This window comes from Moschus berezovskii, unplaced genomic scaffold, assembly GCF_049115385.1.
Source record: "Moschus berezovskii isolate FMDL1 unplaced genomic scaffold, NW_MosBer_1.0 29, whole genome shotgun sequence".
In the NCBI taxonomy this organism is placed as follows: Eukaryota; Metazoa; Chordata; class Mammalia; order Artiodactyla; family Moschidae; genus Moschus; species Moschus berezovskii.
In genome coordinates, this window is record NW_028290453.1 from 885,330 (window position 1) to 900,792 (window position 15,463).

General features: G+C 42.0%; 1 protein-coding gene and 1 pseudogene across 1 annotated transcript in view; one reads left to right on the top strand and one right to left on the bottom strand.

The window, feature by feature from the left end:
* The window catches only part of LOC148772981 (ankyrin repeat domain-containing protein 26-like), a 56,415-nt gene extending 41,637 nt beyond the window's left edge, over positions 1-14,778 (bottom strand). Inside the window, 6 exon segments of the mRNA XM_088834565.1 lie at positions 1,998-2,065; positions 5,129-5,266; positions 7,075-7,181; positions 11,641-11,814; positions 11,977-12,091; positions 14,525-14,778. Coding sequence (XP_088690691.1) covers positions 1,998-2,065; positions 5,129-5,266; positions 7,075-7,181; positions 11,641-11,814; positions 11,977-12,091; positions 14,525-14,757 — 835 coding nt within the window. The 5' untranslated portion in view covers positions 14,758-14,778.
* Positions 1-15,463, top strand: part of LOC148772975 (frizzled-3-like) — a 318,270-nt pseudogene that overhangs the window by 285,500 nt on the left and 17,307 nt on the right.

The following is a 15,463-nucleotide window of genomic DNA, read 5'->3' on the forward strand; positions in this document are numbered from 1 at the left end:
TCTCTTGAAAGGGAGGTGGGGGAGGGCAGAGAGGTGAAGGGGGTCAACTCAGTGGTGAGAATGGGGACTAGACCTGTAGTGGTGAGCATGCAGTAGGGTGCACAGAAGCTTGACTTTTTAAAGAAGTTCCATATATATATATATATATATATATATATATATATATATATATATATATATATATATATATATATGCATATACACACTAATATGTTTAAAAAGACTCTCTTGAGACTCTCTCCTTCCATTGCTCAAGAGTATCTGGGCCACACAGAGCAGGATGGGTCACAGAGTGCTGTGTGCTAGTGAGGGACATCATTATATCAATCCTCCCCATTTTATGGCAAATGTTGATAGAAATCATGCTTTTTCACCTTGGAAGGCATACATCATCACATCCTACACTGACGAACAAGGGGAGAGAGGGAAGGAGGGAGGGAGCCACGGACTCCGGTGCTGTTGGACAACGTTTCCCAGGGGTCATCATGATCTGATGCTGGAGGGATGACTCACAGGCAGTCACTCCACGGGGAGAGGAGCACTGCAAGTTTGAGCCTGGAGGGCAGGGGCAGTGATTTTGAAATGTTTGCACCCTGTGACATCAGAACAATGCCAAGTACATAAAAGACACCTGCACGTTATCTGTTTAGTGAACAAGTGAACAAATAAGCATGCTTTCTTTGAAAAATTTGTTTAGAAAAATACAGAAATTAACCAGAGAAAACTCTATTCTACTCTGAGCGTACTGAAGACCAAGACACTGTCATCTCTGCGTCTCCTCTGACTAGTGTGTTAAACCAGCCTACAGTTCTCTGATGGACGCTTTTGTTGTTCAGTCACCAAGTCGTGTTTGACTCTTGTGACCCCAGGGACTACAGTTCACCAGGCCCTTCTGTCCATGGGATTTCCCAGGCAAGAGTACTGGAGTGGGTTGCCATTTCTTTCTCCAGGGGATCTTCCCGACACAGGGATCAAACCGTATCTCCTGCACTGGCGGGGGGATTCTTTACTACTGAGCCACCTGGGAAGCCCCCTTGGATTAGATAGAGGTCGACTCAGTTAAAGGTATCCTCGGATACCCTGTACAATGTGCTAGATGCCACACACAGTGGACCTAATGCTGTTTCTGTGAATGCAAAGTACTTTTGTGCTTTTATTAGAACCTGCAGAGTCCCATGTTGTTCTATTTGAATATCTATTATGGTAATCTTTTAACTGATGGCAAGAGAACATCTTGTTCTTACAAAATTATACTGTCATGACAATTGTCCAACACACAAAAGAAAATATCTGGTCCTAATGAAGTCAACCGATCTCACTCTCTCGGGATCTGTAAGGAATGAAGTTGGTAATCTAGACCTGCTTGGTACAACACTAGGCAAAATTACTGGTTCTCAACCAGGCATTGCTTTTCTGCCTTCTGTTCTATTGGTAGGTATCTTTCAGAAATAATCTCTCACTAGTATGCTGCACACTGGCTCAGCTGTGCAGTTAGTTATGGTTTATCATTTCTTCTTCTACCAGGAAGGGGTTATTCAGGTTCCCAGTTTTAATGAGGGTAACGATTTTAGTGAGACTAATCACTACACAGTAACTAGTACCTATTCATTCACTAAACGCAGACCATTTCTAAAAATGAAAGTTCACTTTCATAAGAAGTCCAATCTGCTATATATACTATGACTCTAGATGAAATATACATCATACTCACTTAATTTGTTTTCTTCTGATTTAGACAAAGATCTAATGTAGGACTTTAGGGGCAATATTAAATAGATGGATTTCCTTTCAGACAATACTGTCCTTGATGTTAAATCACCTACAATTAACTTCTTAAAGAATTCTGAATACTAGAATATAAAGAAATTAGTTGAGAAAATAAAATACGCATGCAAATTACACTAATGTTTTCATAGTTCTTTCATTATTGAAACTTCCTCCTTCCTACTTTATCTATGGGAGAATCACCAGGAGTAATTTGGTATCAGATGACGTACCTGGGTCGCTATTTTCAGGAGAAGTTTTAGGTCTCTTTTCCTTTTAATCAGAAATCAGTTGGCGAAAGCTATGTATGAAAAATGTGATAAATAATATTTTAACACTGACATGAAAAACAACTACCAAATTCTTAGATCATTTCAGACAATGCCAGAGATAATATCAAAGCTTCAATTGTCCCATACGTTTCAAGTTTCTAAGTTCTATAAACTTTTATTTAGAATGTAGTAAAGAAGAAACTAAAGGTATATTGTCACCCTGCTTATTTCACTTACATGCAGAGGCCATTATGAGAAACGCTGGGCTGGATGAAGCACAAGCTGGAATCAAGATTGCCGGGAGAAATATCAATAACCTCAGATATGCAGATGACACCACCCTTATGGCAGAAAGTGAAGAAGAACTAAAAAGCATCTTGATGAAAGGGAAAGAGGAGAATGAAAAAGTTGGCTTAAAGCCCAACAGTCAGAAAACTAAGATCATGGTATCTGGTCCCATCACTTCATGACAAATAGATGGGGAAACAGTGGAAACGGTGACTGACTTTGTTTTTTGGGCTCCAAAATCACTGCAGATGGTGACTGCAGCCACGAAATTAAAAGACGCTTACTCCTTGAAAGGAAAGTTATGACCAACTTATCATATTAAAAAGCTGAGACACTGCTTTATCAAAAAGGTCCATCTAGTCAAGGCTATGGTTTTTCCAGTAGTCATGTATGTATGTGAGAGTTGGACTATAAAGAAAACTGAGCACAGAAGAATTGATGCTTTTGAACTGTGATGTTGGAGAAAACTCTTGAGAGTCCCTTGGACTGCAAGGAGATCCAACCAGTCCATCCTAAAGGAAATCAGTCCTGGGTGTTCGTTGGAAGGACTAAAGTTGAAGCTGAAACTCCAATAGTTTGGCCACCTGATGCGAAGAGCGGACTCATTTGAAAAAAGCCTGATGTTGGGAAAGATTGAAGGCAGAAGGAGAAGGGGACGACAGAGGATGAGATGGTTGGATGGCATCAACGACTCAGTGGACATGATTTTGGGTAAACTCTGGGAGTTGGTGACGGACAGGGAGGCCTGGCGTGCTGCGGTTCACAGAGTCGCAAAGAGTCGAACACGACTGAGCGACTGAACTGAACTGAAAGGCAGATGAAGCAGTCATGAACTCAGGGCAGGACAGCTCCAATTATTATCTACAGTCAGCTTGGCTACGAAACACCTCTCGAGCTTGCATATCCCAGCTCTATAACCAGCTGCTCTTTGTTCCTAGAGGAGCTGTTTCTCTGCAGTTCATAGTCTTCCTCTACACAACTGGGATATTACCACCTTATTTCAGAAGAGGATTAATAGGATTTAACGAGATCATATACCCCCAAAATGCTTGCAGGAACAGTCAAAGAATGGGGTAAATTGTTCCTGAATGTTACTGCTGGAATGACTTTCGAATTCCAAGCGAATCCCAATATGTCCTTTTTCATTTAACGTTCAAGTGTTGCATGGAACTGTTATTAATTCTGGTGACTGGCTGTTCTTTGTGGTTTGCAATTTAGGGAATCTCAGCTCTTATATAATGTGTACCTACATTTATTTATAACATACGAATTCACTACATTAGAGAACGGAATGATCCCCCATTATTGTAGCTAATGACACCAAAAGCAGAAAACTAATCACAATCAAGACCTGGCCTGGACCACTACTCTTCCTTTTCTACCTACTCAAACTCTGAACCAGCAGATCTTTCTGACAATGATGTTTAATCTCCATGTTCCTCTTCAATTCACTTGGAAGACATATCCCTACTCTGACAGTGGATACTGGCAAGTTCTATACAGGGCTTACCTCTCTGAATTCCAACTATCTTATTTGAGATTTAGGGATTTCTGCTGAATGAGTTCCCTATGGGGCGGATTCTGAAAACATTTAAGGTGGAGGCAGATAGGAATCCGTTGGAAGATTTTCATGATTACAGGAAACAGATCCCATGAAGGGCCAAGCATAATTAGGGAATCTCAGGCAAGCCGGCACTCACTACTCTGGGAAGGATGACAGGGAACCTGTGACCTAAGAAAAGGTGCCCCCACACGACAGAAAGCCGCCTTGAGTTTCAAGTCTAGATACAAAGGAGAAAGGGAAGTCTGCTCAATCCCTGCAGGAGCACCTGACCCTCACTGACAGCCGAAAATTGTCCCCACTGCCATCTGCTAGCAGAAAAGATAAATAAAAGCCTCAAGGGCACCTCATCGTGAAGATCTAGGCTTACGCGTTGGCTCCATATAAGGTCTCTGAGTGAGGGGGGAAGCCAGGAGGCCCAGCTGCCCGAACTGCGTGCTGGTGCTTTGTTTGCCACAGTGACTGAACGACAAGCACAGCACACGTGTGAGAACAAAGAGCTCTCACTCTGGAGTCGACGTGTGCATAACCTTAAAGGCTGGGGAACCTGGACCCGCAGGGGCGGCCTGGGAGCAAAGGTCAGCCATGAGCCCACTGCAGGATGAGTTTCTTTTTTCTTTCCTTTGAAAATGATTTTATTAAAGGTCTTTATAGAGAGCTACATCCAGACTCCAGATCCAGCTGCCAAGCAGACCCTGTCAAGACCAGCTGGAGCAGCAGCGCTGCAGCAGCAGAATCAATGCAAGCAGCAGAATGAAGAGAAAGAACTATTTTCTCCCCTCCAAATGACTTCCGGAAGAGGACCGTCTCATTGATCTTAGGGAGTCCGCCGGGTTCTTGGAAAATCCAAGGGGAAGCCTAGAGAGAGGCAAGTCCCCAAGGGAAAACAAAGGATTTGCTGCTGAACTAAATTTTTACAGACACCAAGAACTAGTTAGAAATACCACAACCGTGACACTGTTCATACGCCATACCCAGAGGGCAGACTTGGAATGAAATGGCTCATGTCAAGCTTTCTCAGGATCAAGGTCTACATGTCCTGAGATAAAGCACTCCAAGCCTACAGCCAAGAGTCACTAATTGGCCTTTGCTTGGCTTTCAGCTCTTGAGGGGGAACATCTCTCCACCATTCTCCAAACTGCCTGCACCAAACTGGACTCTCACCGGTCATGTAGTAAGTAACAGGTAAAATTATTTTTGACTGCAGTTTAGTGAGAACTGGCATTTTAATGTGAACACTTACATATTAAAACCACTAGTAACAGCATATCCTTCTGCAGTCCATCCAAAAACATCTTGGGAAAAGATGTCAGCGCCTTGCTGAAGAAGCAATCTGATGACATTTGCTGATTCATACTTGACAGCAAGCATGAGGGCTGTTCTAAAACAACAGAGAGATGACTTCAGCCTTAGGAAGTTGAGTTAACTTACTTAAACAGTTAATTTCACTTTACCAAGTGAACGCCTTGCCCTTTCATGAAGAGCTGACCATTTACAGGCTCAAGTGTTCATCTTTGTAAATTACCTCCAAGGCTAAAATGAAGGGATGGAAAAGAAGCCTCCTGTCCCACTGGGATGCCAGGTAGCAGCACTTACTATTTCAAAAGTCCCTGGTGGGCCAGTGGGTAAGACTCCAGGCTCCCAATGCAGGAGACCTAGGTTCCATCCCTGGCCAGGGAACTTGATCCCATATGCTGCACCTAAGAGTTCCCACAAGTAGGAGCCCACGCAGCCAAATAAATAAATAAATGTTTTTTAAAAATAATAAGAAAGTCCTTGATGGACAAGAAACGATGCTGAGGTCACTCATCTGAGGCAGGTGACTATTTAAGGGATGAATTCCCCATTTCCTCCTTAGTCGGACATATTCGGCTTCAAAGTCAGCTAGAGCTTGGGTTAAGGAAAGGCTACTTGCAGGCTTAAACCAAAAATATTGATAATAATGGGAATAAAAATAGTCACGGTGGCAGGTAATGGTGTGGATGAGCATGTGCTAGGCACCTAAAAAGAAATACTATATATAAAATCTTTCTCATACACTGGCACCTTAGAAAGACTCAGTACTATTTGCCTTTCGTATCAGAAAACTTATTTGCTGATGAGAAATAACCCTAATCAATTCCTATTGAACCTAGTCTGAATCTAAAGCCCATCATTTGCATCTGTATCGTCCACTCTGACTTGTCTTTGTTAAAGGAACTGTTTATCCAATCAAAGCTATCTTTCTTCCTTCTACCTGTATTAAAAAGTATACGAGACAGCAGAAGAGACATAGGTCTATAGAACAGTTTTTGCGACTCTGTGAGAGAGGGTGAAGGTAGGATGATTTGGGAGAATGGCATTGTAGCATGTATATCATCATATGTGAAATGAATCACCAGTCCAGGTTTGACGCATGATACAGGATGCTTGGGGCTGGTGCACAGGGATGACCTGGAGGGAGGATATGGGGAAGCGGGAGGTGGGAGGGGGGTTCAAGAAGGAGAACACGTGTACACCCAGGGCGGATTCGTGTCAATGTATGGCAAAACCAACCAATATATTAATGGAAAGTAATTTGCCTCCAATAAAAAAAAAATGAAAATATCAAAATGGACTCAAATGAGAAAGGATAAAAACTGATGAGCCCACAGGATCTGCTGACGGTGAGTAATAATCTCGTTTTGTGGCTGTTGTTACTTAGTCGCTATGTTGTATCTGACTCTTTTGCAACCTAATAATATCGGCATGCTTCAAAGAAAGTAATTTAAAGCAAAGAGTTATCCAAAAGACTAAATCAAATCTTTTAGGTTTACTTTGCATCTTTTAAAAATACATATATACAAAGTAGAGGTTAAAGAATACTTTAAAAGAATGAAGAAATCCGATACTGTCATGAGGTAAACTAAAAAGCAGAACCCATATTTCATAAAGCTAATAAAACTAATTTGAAATCCCTCAGCTATTACAAGATCGACAAAACAAACACACAAAAAAACAGGCTGCATATGACATCAGTCAATATTATAAAGGAATATGATTCCTGCTATATATTCCTGCTATATATTGTTCATGATTCAGTCAGAATAATTGATTATCTACTTAAGTGATGACGTGTTGATCACAAATGAATCCTCTTATTCATTTAATCTTGATATTACCATCCTAGAACAGCACTAAGGGTTTTAAAAAGAAAATGAACAACGGTACCTTTTCTTCTTATCAACTGCATGTATATTTGCTTTGTTCATTACTAAAAGCTCCACCATTTGCTCTCTCCTTTCACGGACTGCAACTAACAGTGGTGTCAGGTCATCCTGGAAAACAGGGAAAACCATTTCTGATGTATACAGTTAACCTACTTCTAAACTGAAATTAAAATCATGCCATAGATTCTCTGAACTTAAAAATAAAAGTCAGACAGTAAATGAAAGAGAGCCCCCCCCCACTCCTCATCGCCCTGTGCACCTTCTTTCTCTTTAATATGCTCCTCCCCTGGGCCTTCCCTGGTGGGCCAGTGGCTCAGAGTCAAGCTCCCAATGCAGGGGGTGCAGGTATCCCTTAGCTACTGTATCAACGGCGTATTTTAGGAACAATGCTGAGGTAGAAATATTTAATACTATCTGTAGCATGCATACCCTATCCAAGGATGAACCATGAGTAAACTCAAAAGGTTTACAGACATTCCAGTGCGAATATTGTTCTGTACATCAACATGCAAAGAGAGAAATTTTTTTTTTTTTCCCCAAAAAAATCAACTGTGGGAACCCTGTTTTACTGCTTTCTCAGAAATGTCTCCTGGAATTTAATCCTACTCTTTCTCTCTTCCTTGCTTGCTCTTTCCACCGCCCTTCCTTAAGTAAGACGTTCTGGCTGACAGGTCAGCATTAGCTAGATGCTAACTGCATGCAGAATGAGTGCCCTCCCCACCTTATCTTCAAAGACCCTTCCTGATGACTCTCGTGTGATTACCTCCAGACCATCAGGAGGAAGCTTCCAAAATCCTAGAATTCTGGTGTCTATCTTGCTTTACTGCTCTTCGTTAAAGATTGCTACATAAAATTTCCAATAAATACACGCTCAACATTTTCTCGGGGAGTTGCTCTTCCACGAGCTCTCCCTGTGCTCTTACAGTCTTGTGTGCTTGTGAGAATTATTCAGTGTGAAACCGCCACAATCAACTTAAAAATTCTAACTTGAAAAATTCAATCCTGTTCTTAAGAGAGCTTTTAAAATGTGAAATCAATGACAGATTAATTAGACTGTCTTTAAAACCTTCGAATATTTCTCAAAATAAACTCTCCGTCAAAAATTGGAAACTCAAATGCTTATGGACGGAAAGCTGATGAGCTGAGGAAGTGAAAAAGCCAGGTGAGATCAGTAACCCCGAAAACACATGTCCCATACAGAAGGGGTGGCCTCTGCACGCAGACCAAACAGTAGGATGGGAGCAAGCGGGTCCGGGTTTGGTCCTTGGAGAAGCCTGAACTTCTGCCTGAGCCTCCTGAATTTGAAGTGTTGACTCACGGTGTGGAGGTCACTAAACAGAACCAGGGCCATGTTTGCTCTCTGGCCCACTTTTGGTTTACGTTTGCTGTTTCCAAACAGGTGGGTCTAAAGCAAATATTTATATTTGAAACCTTTCCTTTGTTTAGTATCATTTGTTTCACAAAAAGAGTGGGTCTCAATATGTAACAAATACAGCTATTAAGACTCATAATTCAACTATACATAAATTCTTTTAAAAAGACTCAGAAATCACAGTCAAGAATATTTCCACTGCCTGTTGAAACTACAATCTGGCTCTAGAATTCTTCTAGATTGTTAATCGAATGGATAATGACTTTCCAAGCCTGCTGAAAATAAATGCTTAAAACAATTCCCCTCTGTACTGTTACTAACTTCACGGGTTTTAAAGCTCTCATCTGCCTATGCCAGAGATCAGAAACCCTTGCAAGAGTCTGTCCTGCAGCTGACACCAAAAAAGGCTCATGAGTTACTATTACTGCAGTCAGGAAAACCCTGTTGGTAACAAACATCTGTTGACCTAATGACCTGGATGATAAGTGAAAGTGGAGAAAGTGAAGTTGCTCTGTTGTGTCTGACTCTTTGCGAGCCCATGGACTGTAGTCTACCAAGCTTCTCTGTCCATGGGATTTTCCAGGCAAGAGTATTGGAGTAGGTTGCCATTTCCTTCTTCAGGGGATCTTTCTGATCCAGGGATGGAACCCAGGTCTCCTGCACTGCAGGCAGACGCTTTGGTGCAAAAGCCTTAAAGGGTCAGACTCTACAGACCAAATGACTTCACCATGAGCAAATCTCTAAAGACTCTCGGACTGTCACTGAATGATGAGTGGTTGGAAGGAAAAGGAGCTCTGGTTTAAGTCCATAGTTACAGCCAAAGATCCTCCTTTTAATGTCTCAAACACAGGGGCAGAGAAAGAGTCAGGCTAATATCATTGGAAAGCAGGGAGCTGATGGAAGTAGCTAGCAGTGATCAAACTCCAGCGCTTCTAGAGACTACTTTCCTTTGTGACAGGTGCATTTCGAAATTACATATATTCACTTCATAGTTATTCATCAAGGATTGGATCAGAATCTCAGTCAGTTCAGTTCAGTTCAGTCGCTCTTGCGACCCCATGAATCACAGCATGCCAGGCCTCCCTGTCCATCACCAACTCCTGGAGTTCACTCAAACTCATGTCCATTGAGTCGGTGATGCCATCCAGCCATCTCATTCTCTGTCGTCCCCGTCTCCTCCCGCCCCCAATCCCTCCTAGCATCAGACTCTTTTCTAGTGAGTCAACTCGTCACATGAGGTGGCTGAAGTATTGGAGTTTCAGCTTTAGCATCAGTCCTTCCAATCAAGGGAATAGTTCTAAATACACACGTCCAAGCGTTCCTCCATTTACTCAGTCAAAATCTTCAAGGAACAGCCTAGGCTTATACATTTTTTAAATAAGTTTTCCCAAATAATTGTGGTTCACCAGCAGAATATAGCTGAGAATTAGTGCAGCAACCACTCCGGTCTGATCTCTTACTTACACGGCCAATTCCTTCTCTTACGAGAAGGTTTGAATAAAAAAGAAAAGTGCAAGAGGGAAGAGTCATCAAAACTGCAATTTTTAAAATTTTCCTGGGTACACAGTGGTAGAACAGGGACTAGGAAACCCAAAAGGCAAGCTGATCTCATTATTTATAAACCCCTTACTTCCTTCCCATCAAGACATTCTAGATGGGAGAGCAGAGTCTAGACGCTTATCTCAGTGGATGGTTCTGCCAGAATAGGATAATATATCAGTTAATTATTTGTTCTTCTCTCTCAATTCCCACTTAATCGCCACCTGTTCACTGCCAGTCTGTTTTGCTCACAGTCTTCTTAAAACTGGCCCATAGGCAAGTTTGCAAGTCACTCACACTTTTTTTCAAAATAACAACTATTATCCCTGAAAACTAAAAAGCACCTCACAGAAATATATCAACTGAAGGGAATAAAAAGCACAAGCTAAACTCTCGCGACTTCCGTGGCGGCCCCGTGGCTGGGTCTCGGTGCTCTCAGTAAAGGGGGCCTGGGTTCGACCCCTGGTCAGGAAACTACATCCTACATGCTGAAACTAAGCCCAGCACAGCCAAATAAATAAATATTAAAATAAATAAATCCGCTTGGCATTTCCCAACTGCCAAAATCCCAGCTTGACTTGCACTTTTCACTTGCTCTCTCCTTTTCCTTTCCTTTTACCCTCATTTTTAATAAAATGGGAATTTGTCAACAGCAGCAAGATGTCTATTATGTGGTAAAATGCTTTCGTTATGTTTGAATTTTAAGACAAAGTCTACTGAGGCAAATTTGGCTTCACCGGGTCAGTTCAGACTGATCACAATGAAGAAGAAGAAAAAAAAAAACCTTCAGAGGGAGAAAATATTTGGAAAATGCTTTACCTTTAACAAGCGCGGTGAGATGACAAATACCGACCATGAACACATAAAGGAATGCTTTCCTCTCTAATGCTTGAGAAATATCATGATTTAAAGTGAAATCTTAGACAATTTGGTTCCTTCAAAATACTTTCACTCAGGGAAGACTGGAGCTTCCAAACACGGACAACTGAGCCCACCTGTGACATGGAGGGAGTCCCTGGCGGGGCTGCAGAGGCCGGACTTCACGTGCTTCGTGAAGAAAGAGCAGGAGGGGCAGTTCCCCAGGCACAGCTGCAACCCCGCCGAGCAGCTGAGCGTGGAAGACCCTGAGGTGTAAGTGAACTCCCTTGCTGGGTGTCAAACATGACCTGACCTGCCTAGCCGGATCTCAGAACCCGGGGTCCTGGAGGGCTCAGGGCTCCAGGCCTGCTGCCTCCCAGGCCCACTTGCACTCACCCAGCTCCCCCTGCTGGGCACTGGGTCTCCTTCCTCCTCTGTCCACCCCCAGCGGGGCACATTCCCTGAGCCCCTGTAGACAGCCAGTCCCCACATCACTTCACTCCCCGCAAGCCTTCATTTCCTGTGAGCTCGGAGCCTACCACTCACTCCCACGCACGTTCTAATGGGAAAAGCTTCCTTCTGGGGTAGAACGGTGCTGGCAGACAGAGCTCTGCCCTTTCTGGGGGCACCAACTTTTTTCACCCCTGCCCCCGACTCGGGTTTGCAACTGTTTCCATGGTAACAGCGCCTCATGGGCACTACTCAGTTTACCTATTTACATTCTGTTGTAAATAAAACACTTGTAGATTAAGAAAATGCTTCACAAACATTTGATAAATAAAGCTAGCTGACTGATACCTTGTTCCTGGCGTCGATATAGGCGTTGTAGGAAAGCAGCTTTGCTGTGAGTGATAAATTGTGGCCAAAGACAGCGTAGTGGAGAGCGGTGTTGCCACAGACATCCATGACATTCGGGTCAGCACCACGCTCCAGCAGAAGAGTCACACACTCCTCCTCTTGGCATTCCACGGCCTGTCAGTGTTGTGCCGAGAAACAGAGTGTAAATTCTAGGAATGCAAAGTCAACAGTCCACAAGCTTCCCCAGTCCCCTATATTTCAATGAGATAAAGTCATTTTCAGTCTCAGTGGTTAAATCGCATCCATCTCATGGGGACACCGGTCGCTGCCCCATACCTTCATCAGCGCCATCCTGCTTTCATGATCACCAAGATCAAGCCGGCATTTTCTCTCCAGGAGGACAGTGGCCACCGCTGAATGGCCATTGGCACAGGCCAGGTGGAGGGCAGTCCTACGAAAGCAAGAGCAGGTTTTGGAAACTGTAGCGTAACTGTTTCAAAACAAACAACTGTTCATGTGACTGAAAACACTCAATAGCATGGTACCCCATCGCTCTAAAACAAATATTTTGTTTTCTTCTGGAGAAAGAGCAGCATATATTAGCTATAGCTCCTCTTACACAGCAATGAAAGAACAGTCTACTTGAACAGAATGCGCAAGACCTCGAGATTCAGGTCAACTTGGGTCTGACCTTGACTTTCACTCTGTCACTCAGTAGCTGCCACTCAGCCTCTCTGTGCCTCAGTTTCCTCATCACCAAAATGGAGAGAGTAGCAGTTATCTCACAGGACACCGCTGCAATGCTTCAGTGAGATCCATGCACAGGGTTCAGAACCGTTCCTGGCACAGAAAACAGCTAGTAATTGTTAGAGTATATTATCAGACTTACTACTATTACTACTCTCTTACAAGGACAACATCTGAATGAAGTCAAAGGATGTTACACCTCCTTTGCAGATATGTTTTGAGGATTAGAAACAACCCTGTACTTCGATGATTCGAATATGCTCATTTTCTCACATTTTAACTTCTCTGACATTGGAACATAATTTATAATTCACAGTCTTTACAACTATAAATTGTAGCATTTTTGTTTGTTCATTTCTCATTTTTCCTGTTGGTCTAATTACCATGAGGTGTTTTCTCCTAAGTTTGCTTTAGAGATGATGTATCTTATATGTTATTATATAATACAGGTGCACAACACAGTGATCCACAATTGTGAAAGGTTAGACTGCCCTTAAAGTGACTATAAAATATTAGCTATATTCCCCATGTTGTACAATATATTTTTGTAGCTTGCAGGATTTTAGTTCCCTCACCAGAGAGCAAACCCTGGGCCCAGAGCAGTGAGTCTCAACCACTGGACTGCCAGGAAATTCCCAAGATTCCCTTGACTTCTGAAAAGCCTGAAAGTTGTCACAGTATACCAATCGTCACAAAAAATTCTAAAATAAATTGAAAGTGACAAATGATTTTTATCTGTGCCACATTCCTATTAGTGCCAGAAAGACAAGCCCTGTGCTCGTTCGACTTCCCTGCAGACAGCTTGAGCTACAGAGATTTTTAAATTTGGAGGGTTGCTAAATCAACTTTCAGATTGTTTTTTCTTTACTTTTTTTTTTTTTTTTTTTTGGTGCCGAAACCAAGGAAACTCCAGAATTCTTGCCCTTGAAATTATTCTTAGAAAGGTCTCTGGGGTGGGATACATGTATACTTAAAACTGATTTATGATGTTGTACAGCAAAAACCAACACAACATGGTAAAGCAATTACCATCCAATTAAAAAAAATATTAAGGTTAATAAACAGCAGAACCAGAAAAGAGAGGTCTTTGTCAGCACACAAAAAACATATAAATAGGAATTTCCGTTTTCTTCTGGTACTTTTCTCACCCTGTGTATTTAAAAGTTTTGATCTATACTCCATCTGAAACTTTTTGGTGAGATAAAAATCCGGTTACTTTTCTCTAAACAGTTACCAGGTTATTTCTCCACCATTTACACACTTACACATATTATCTTCTCTAATAGAAAATGTCATCAAGCAAATTTTGATATCTAAAAGGGCAAATCTTTGTCTACTACACAAAACTTTCCGTTTCATCACAAGTAAAGACAGCATGTGTAACCCAAAATCTTTAAAACCACGATATGTTTATTTGGTTTAAATATGGGAAGACTATATATCCTAAGAGAATGTCTTCCTATTCAAGGACACAGTCAGCTTCCTACTTCAATGCTGTCTTCTAAAAGGTCCTTCAGCAAGGAACATATACACAGAAGTGTACACTGATATAAAATGGATACTGAATTGTATCCGAAGAATTTTTAACCCAGAAGTTGACCTGTCATGGGGATTATTTTTCTCACTATGCACTTTTCTGTAATATATAACATTATGTTATAAAAATGTGTACATTAAAAATTAGATGCTGACAACATCAAAAATCTGTCCACTGCCAATATCCACAATGGACGATCCATGGGAAGAAGAGTTTTCACAAATCGCATGAGAAAAACAATGTGAGAGCCAGGGAGTTCCAGAAGATTCTTGAGGGCGATAGAACTTGAGAGTTCTTACTCATGAGTACATCATGTTAATGCATGCATAATGACAAATGAAAAGGAGGAGGAGGAAGAAGAAGAAACAAAGATGCTATTCATATTTTATTTCAGTTCTGTGATTACTGACATTCAGTTAAATAACTTTTCAAACGACCAGTAAAGTGCTCTCTAAGGGAAATTATAAGCTGGTCCGAAACCAGTTAAGGCTTTTGCAGCCTATCAAGCCTGTGGGGTGCTGGATTCCACAAAGGTGTCTGCGAGCCTTGGGGGGGAAACTCACAGGAGGGACCCCTGCCAGCCCCTTCCACCCCTCTTACCTGTTCATCTTGTCCCTGTCGTTTAGGCCATTCTTTCCGAGCAACAGAACCTGCTGCACTTTGGCTACATTGCCTACGCTGGCAGCTTTGTGGACCTTTCTGAGGTCCTTGTCTGGGATGTGGTACTCGGGCTGGAAGTTGGTTCCATGATGACCTCTGTCTCTCCCCGGGCTGATGGAGGAGCCGAAGGGTGACACGCCCTTCTTACTCCTGTAGCCCCAAACCTTCTTCATCGCAGAGCCTATGGGCTCCAAACACACCTCCCCTCCACCTCAGCTCTTCACAGTCTCCTAAACCCAACACGAGCACTACAGGTAAGCCAGAGCCGTCCCACCACAACCTCCCAGCTGGGAAGCTCAACGGTTTGGAATCTTTCATCCCAGAATGATCATTGCTAAGCGACACCTCTAAACACATTGCCCGGGTGCCAGAATGCCCAGTGTGCATGTGCAAGAACTGGAAGTGCATTTTTCGAAAGAAAGAAACAGTATCAATAAACCTTTACCTAAGGTAAGAAGGAAAGAGAGGAAACTGCAATAAACACACAAAGGAAAGCGACATTACAACCTTAGAAGTAAAGCAGCATAATCATAAGGGACCATTATTCTTGATGAACAATTACAAATTGGAGAACCTCGAAGAAATAGATAAATTCTGAGAAACATACACCCTGTCAATACTAAAGCAAGAAAAAAAAAAAAAAAAGGAAAACTCATCACTCCAGTAACAAATAAGGAGATTCAAATATTAATTAAAAAAAAAAAATTCCCCAAATTTAAAAGCTTAGGACCAAATGGATTCAAAGCTCAATAATACCAACATTCAAGTAAGAATTAGAAGACTATGCATAAAAAACACTTGACAAAATTCAAAACCCATTCATGATTTTAAAAAAATTCAAAAAATAGAAACTTCCTCAATACAATAAAGGCCATTTAT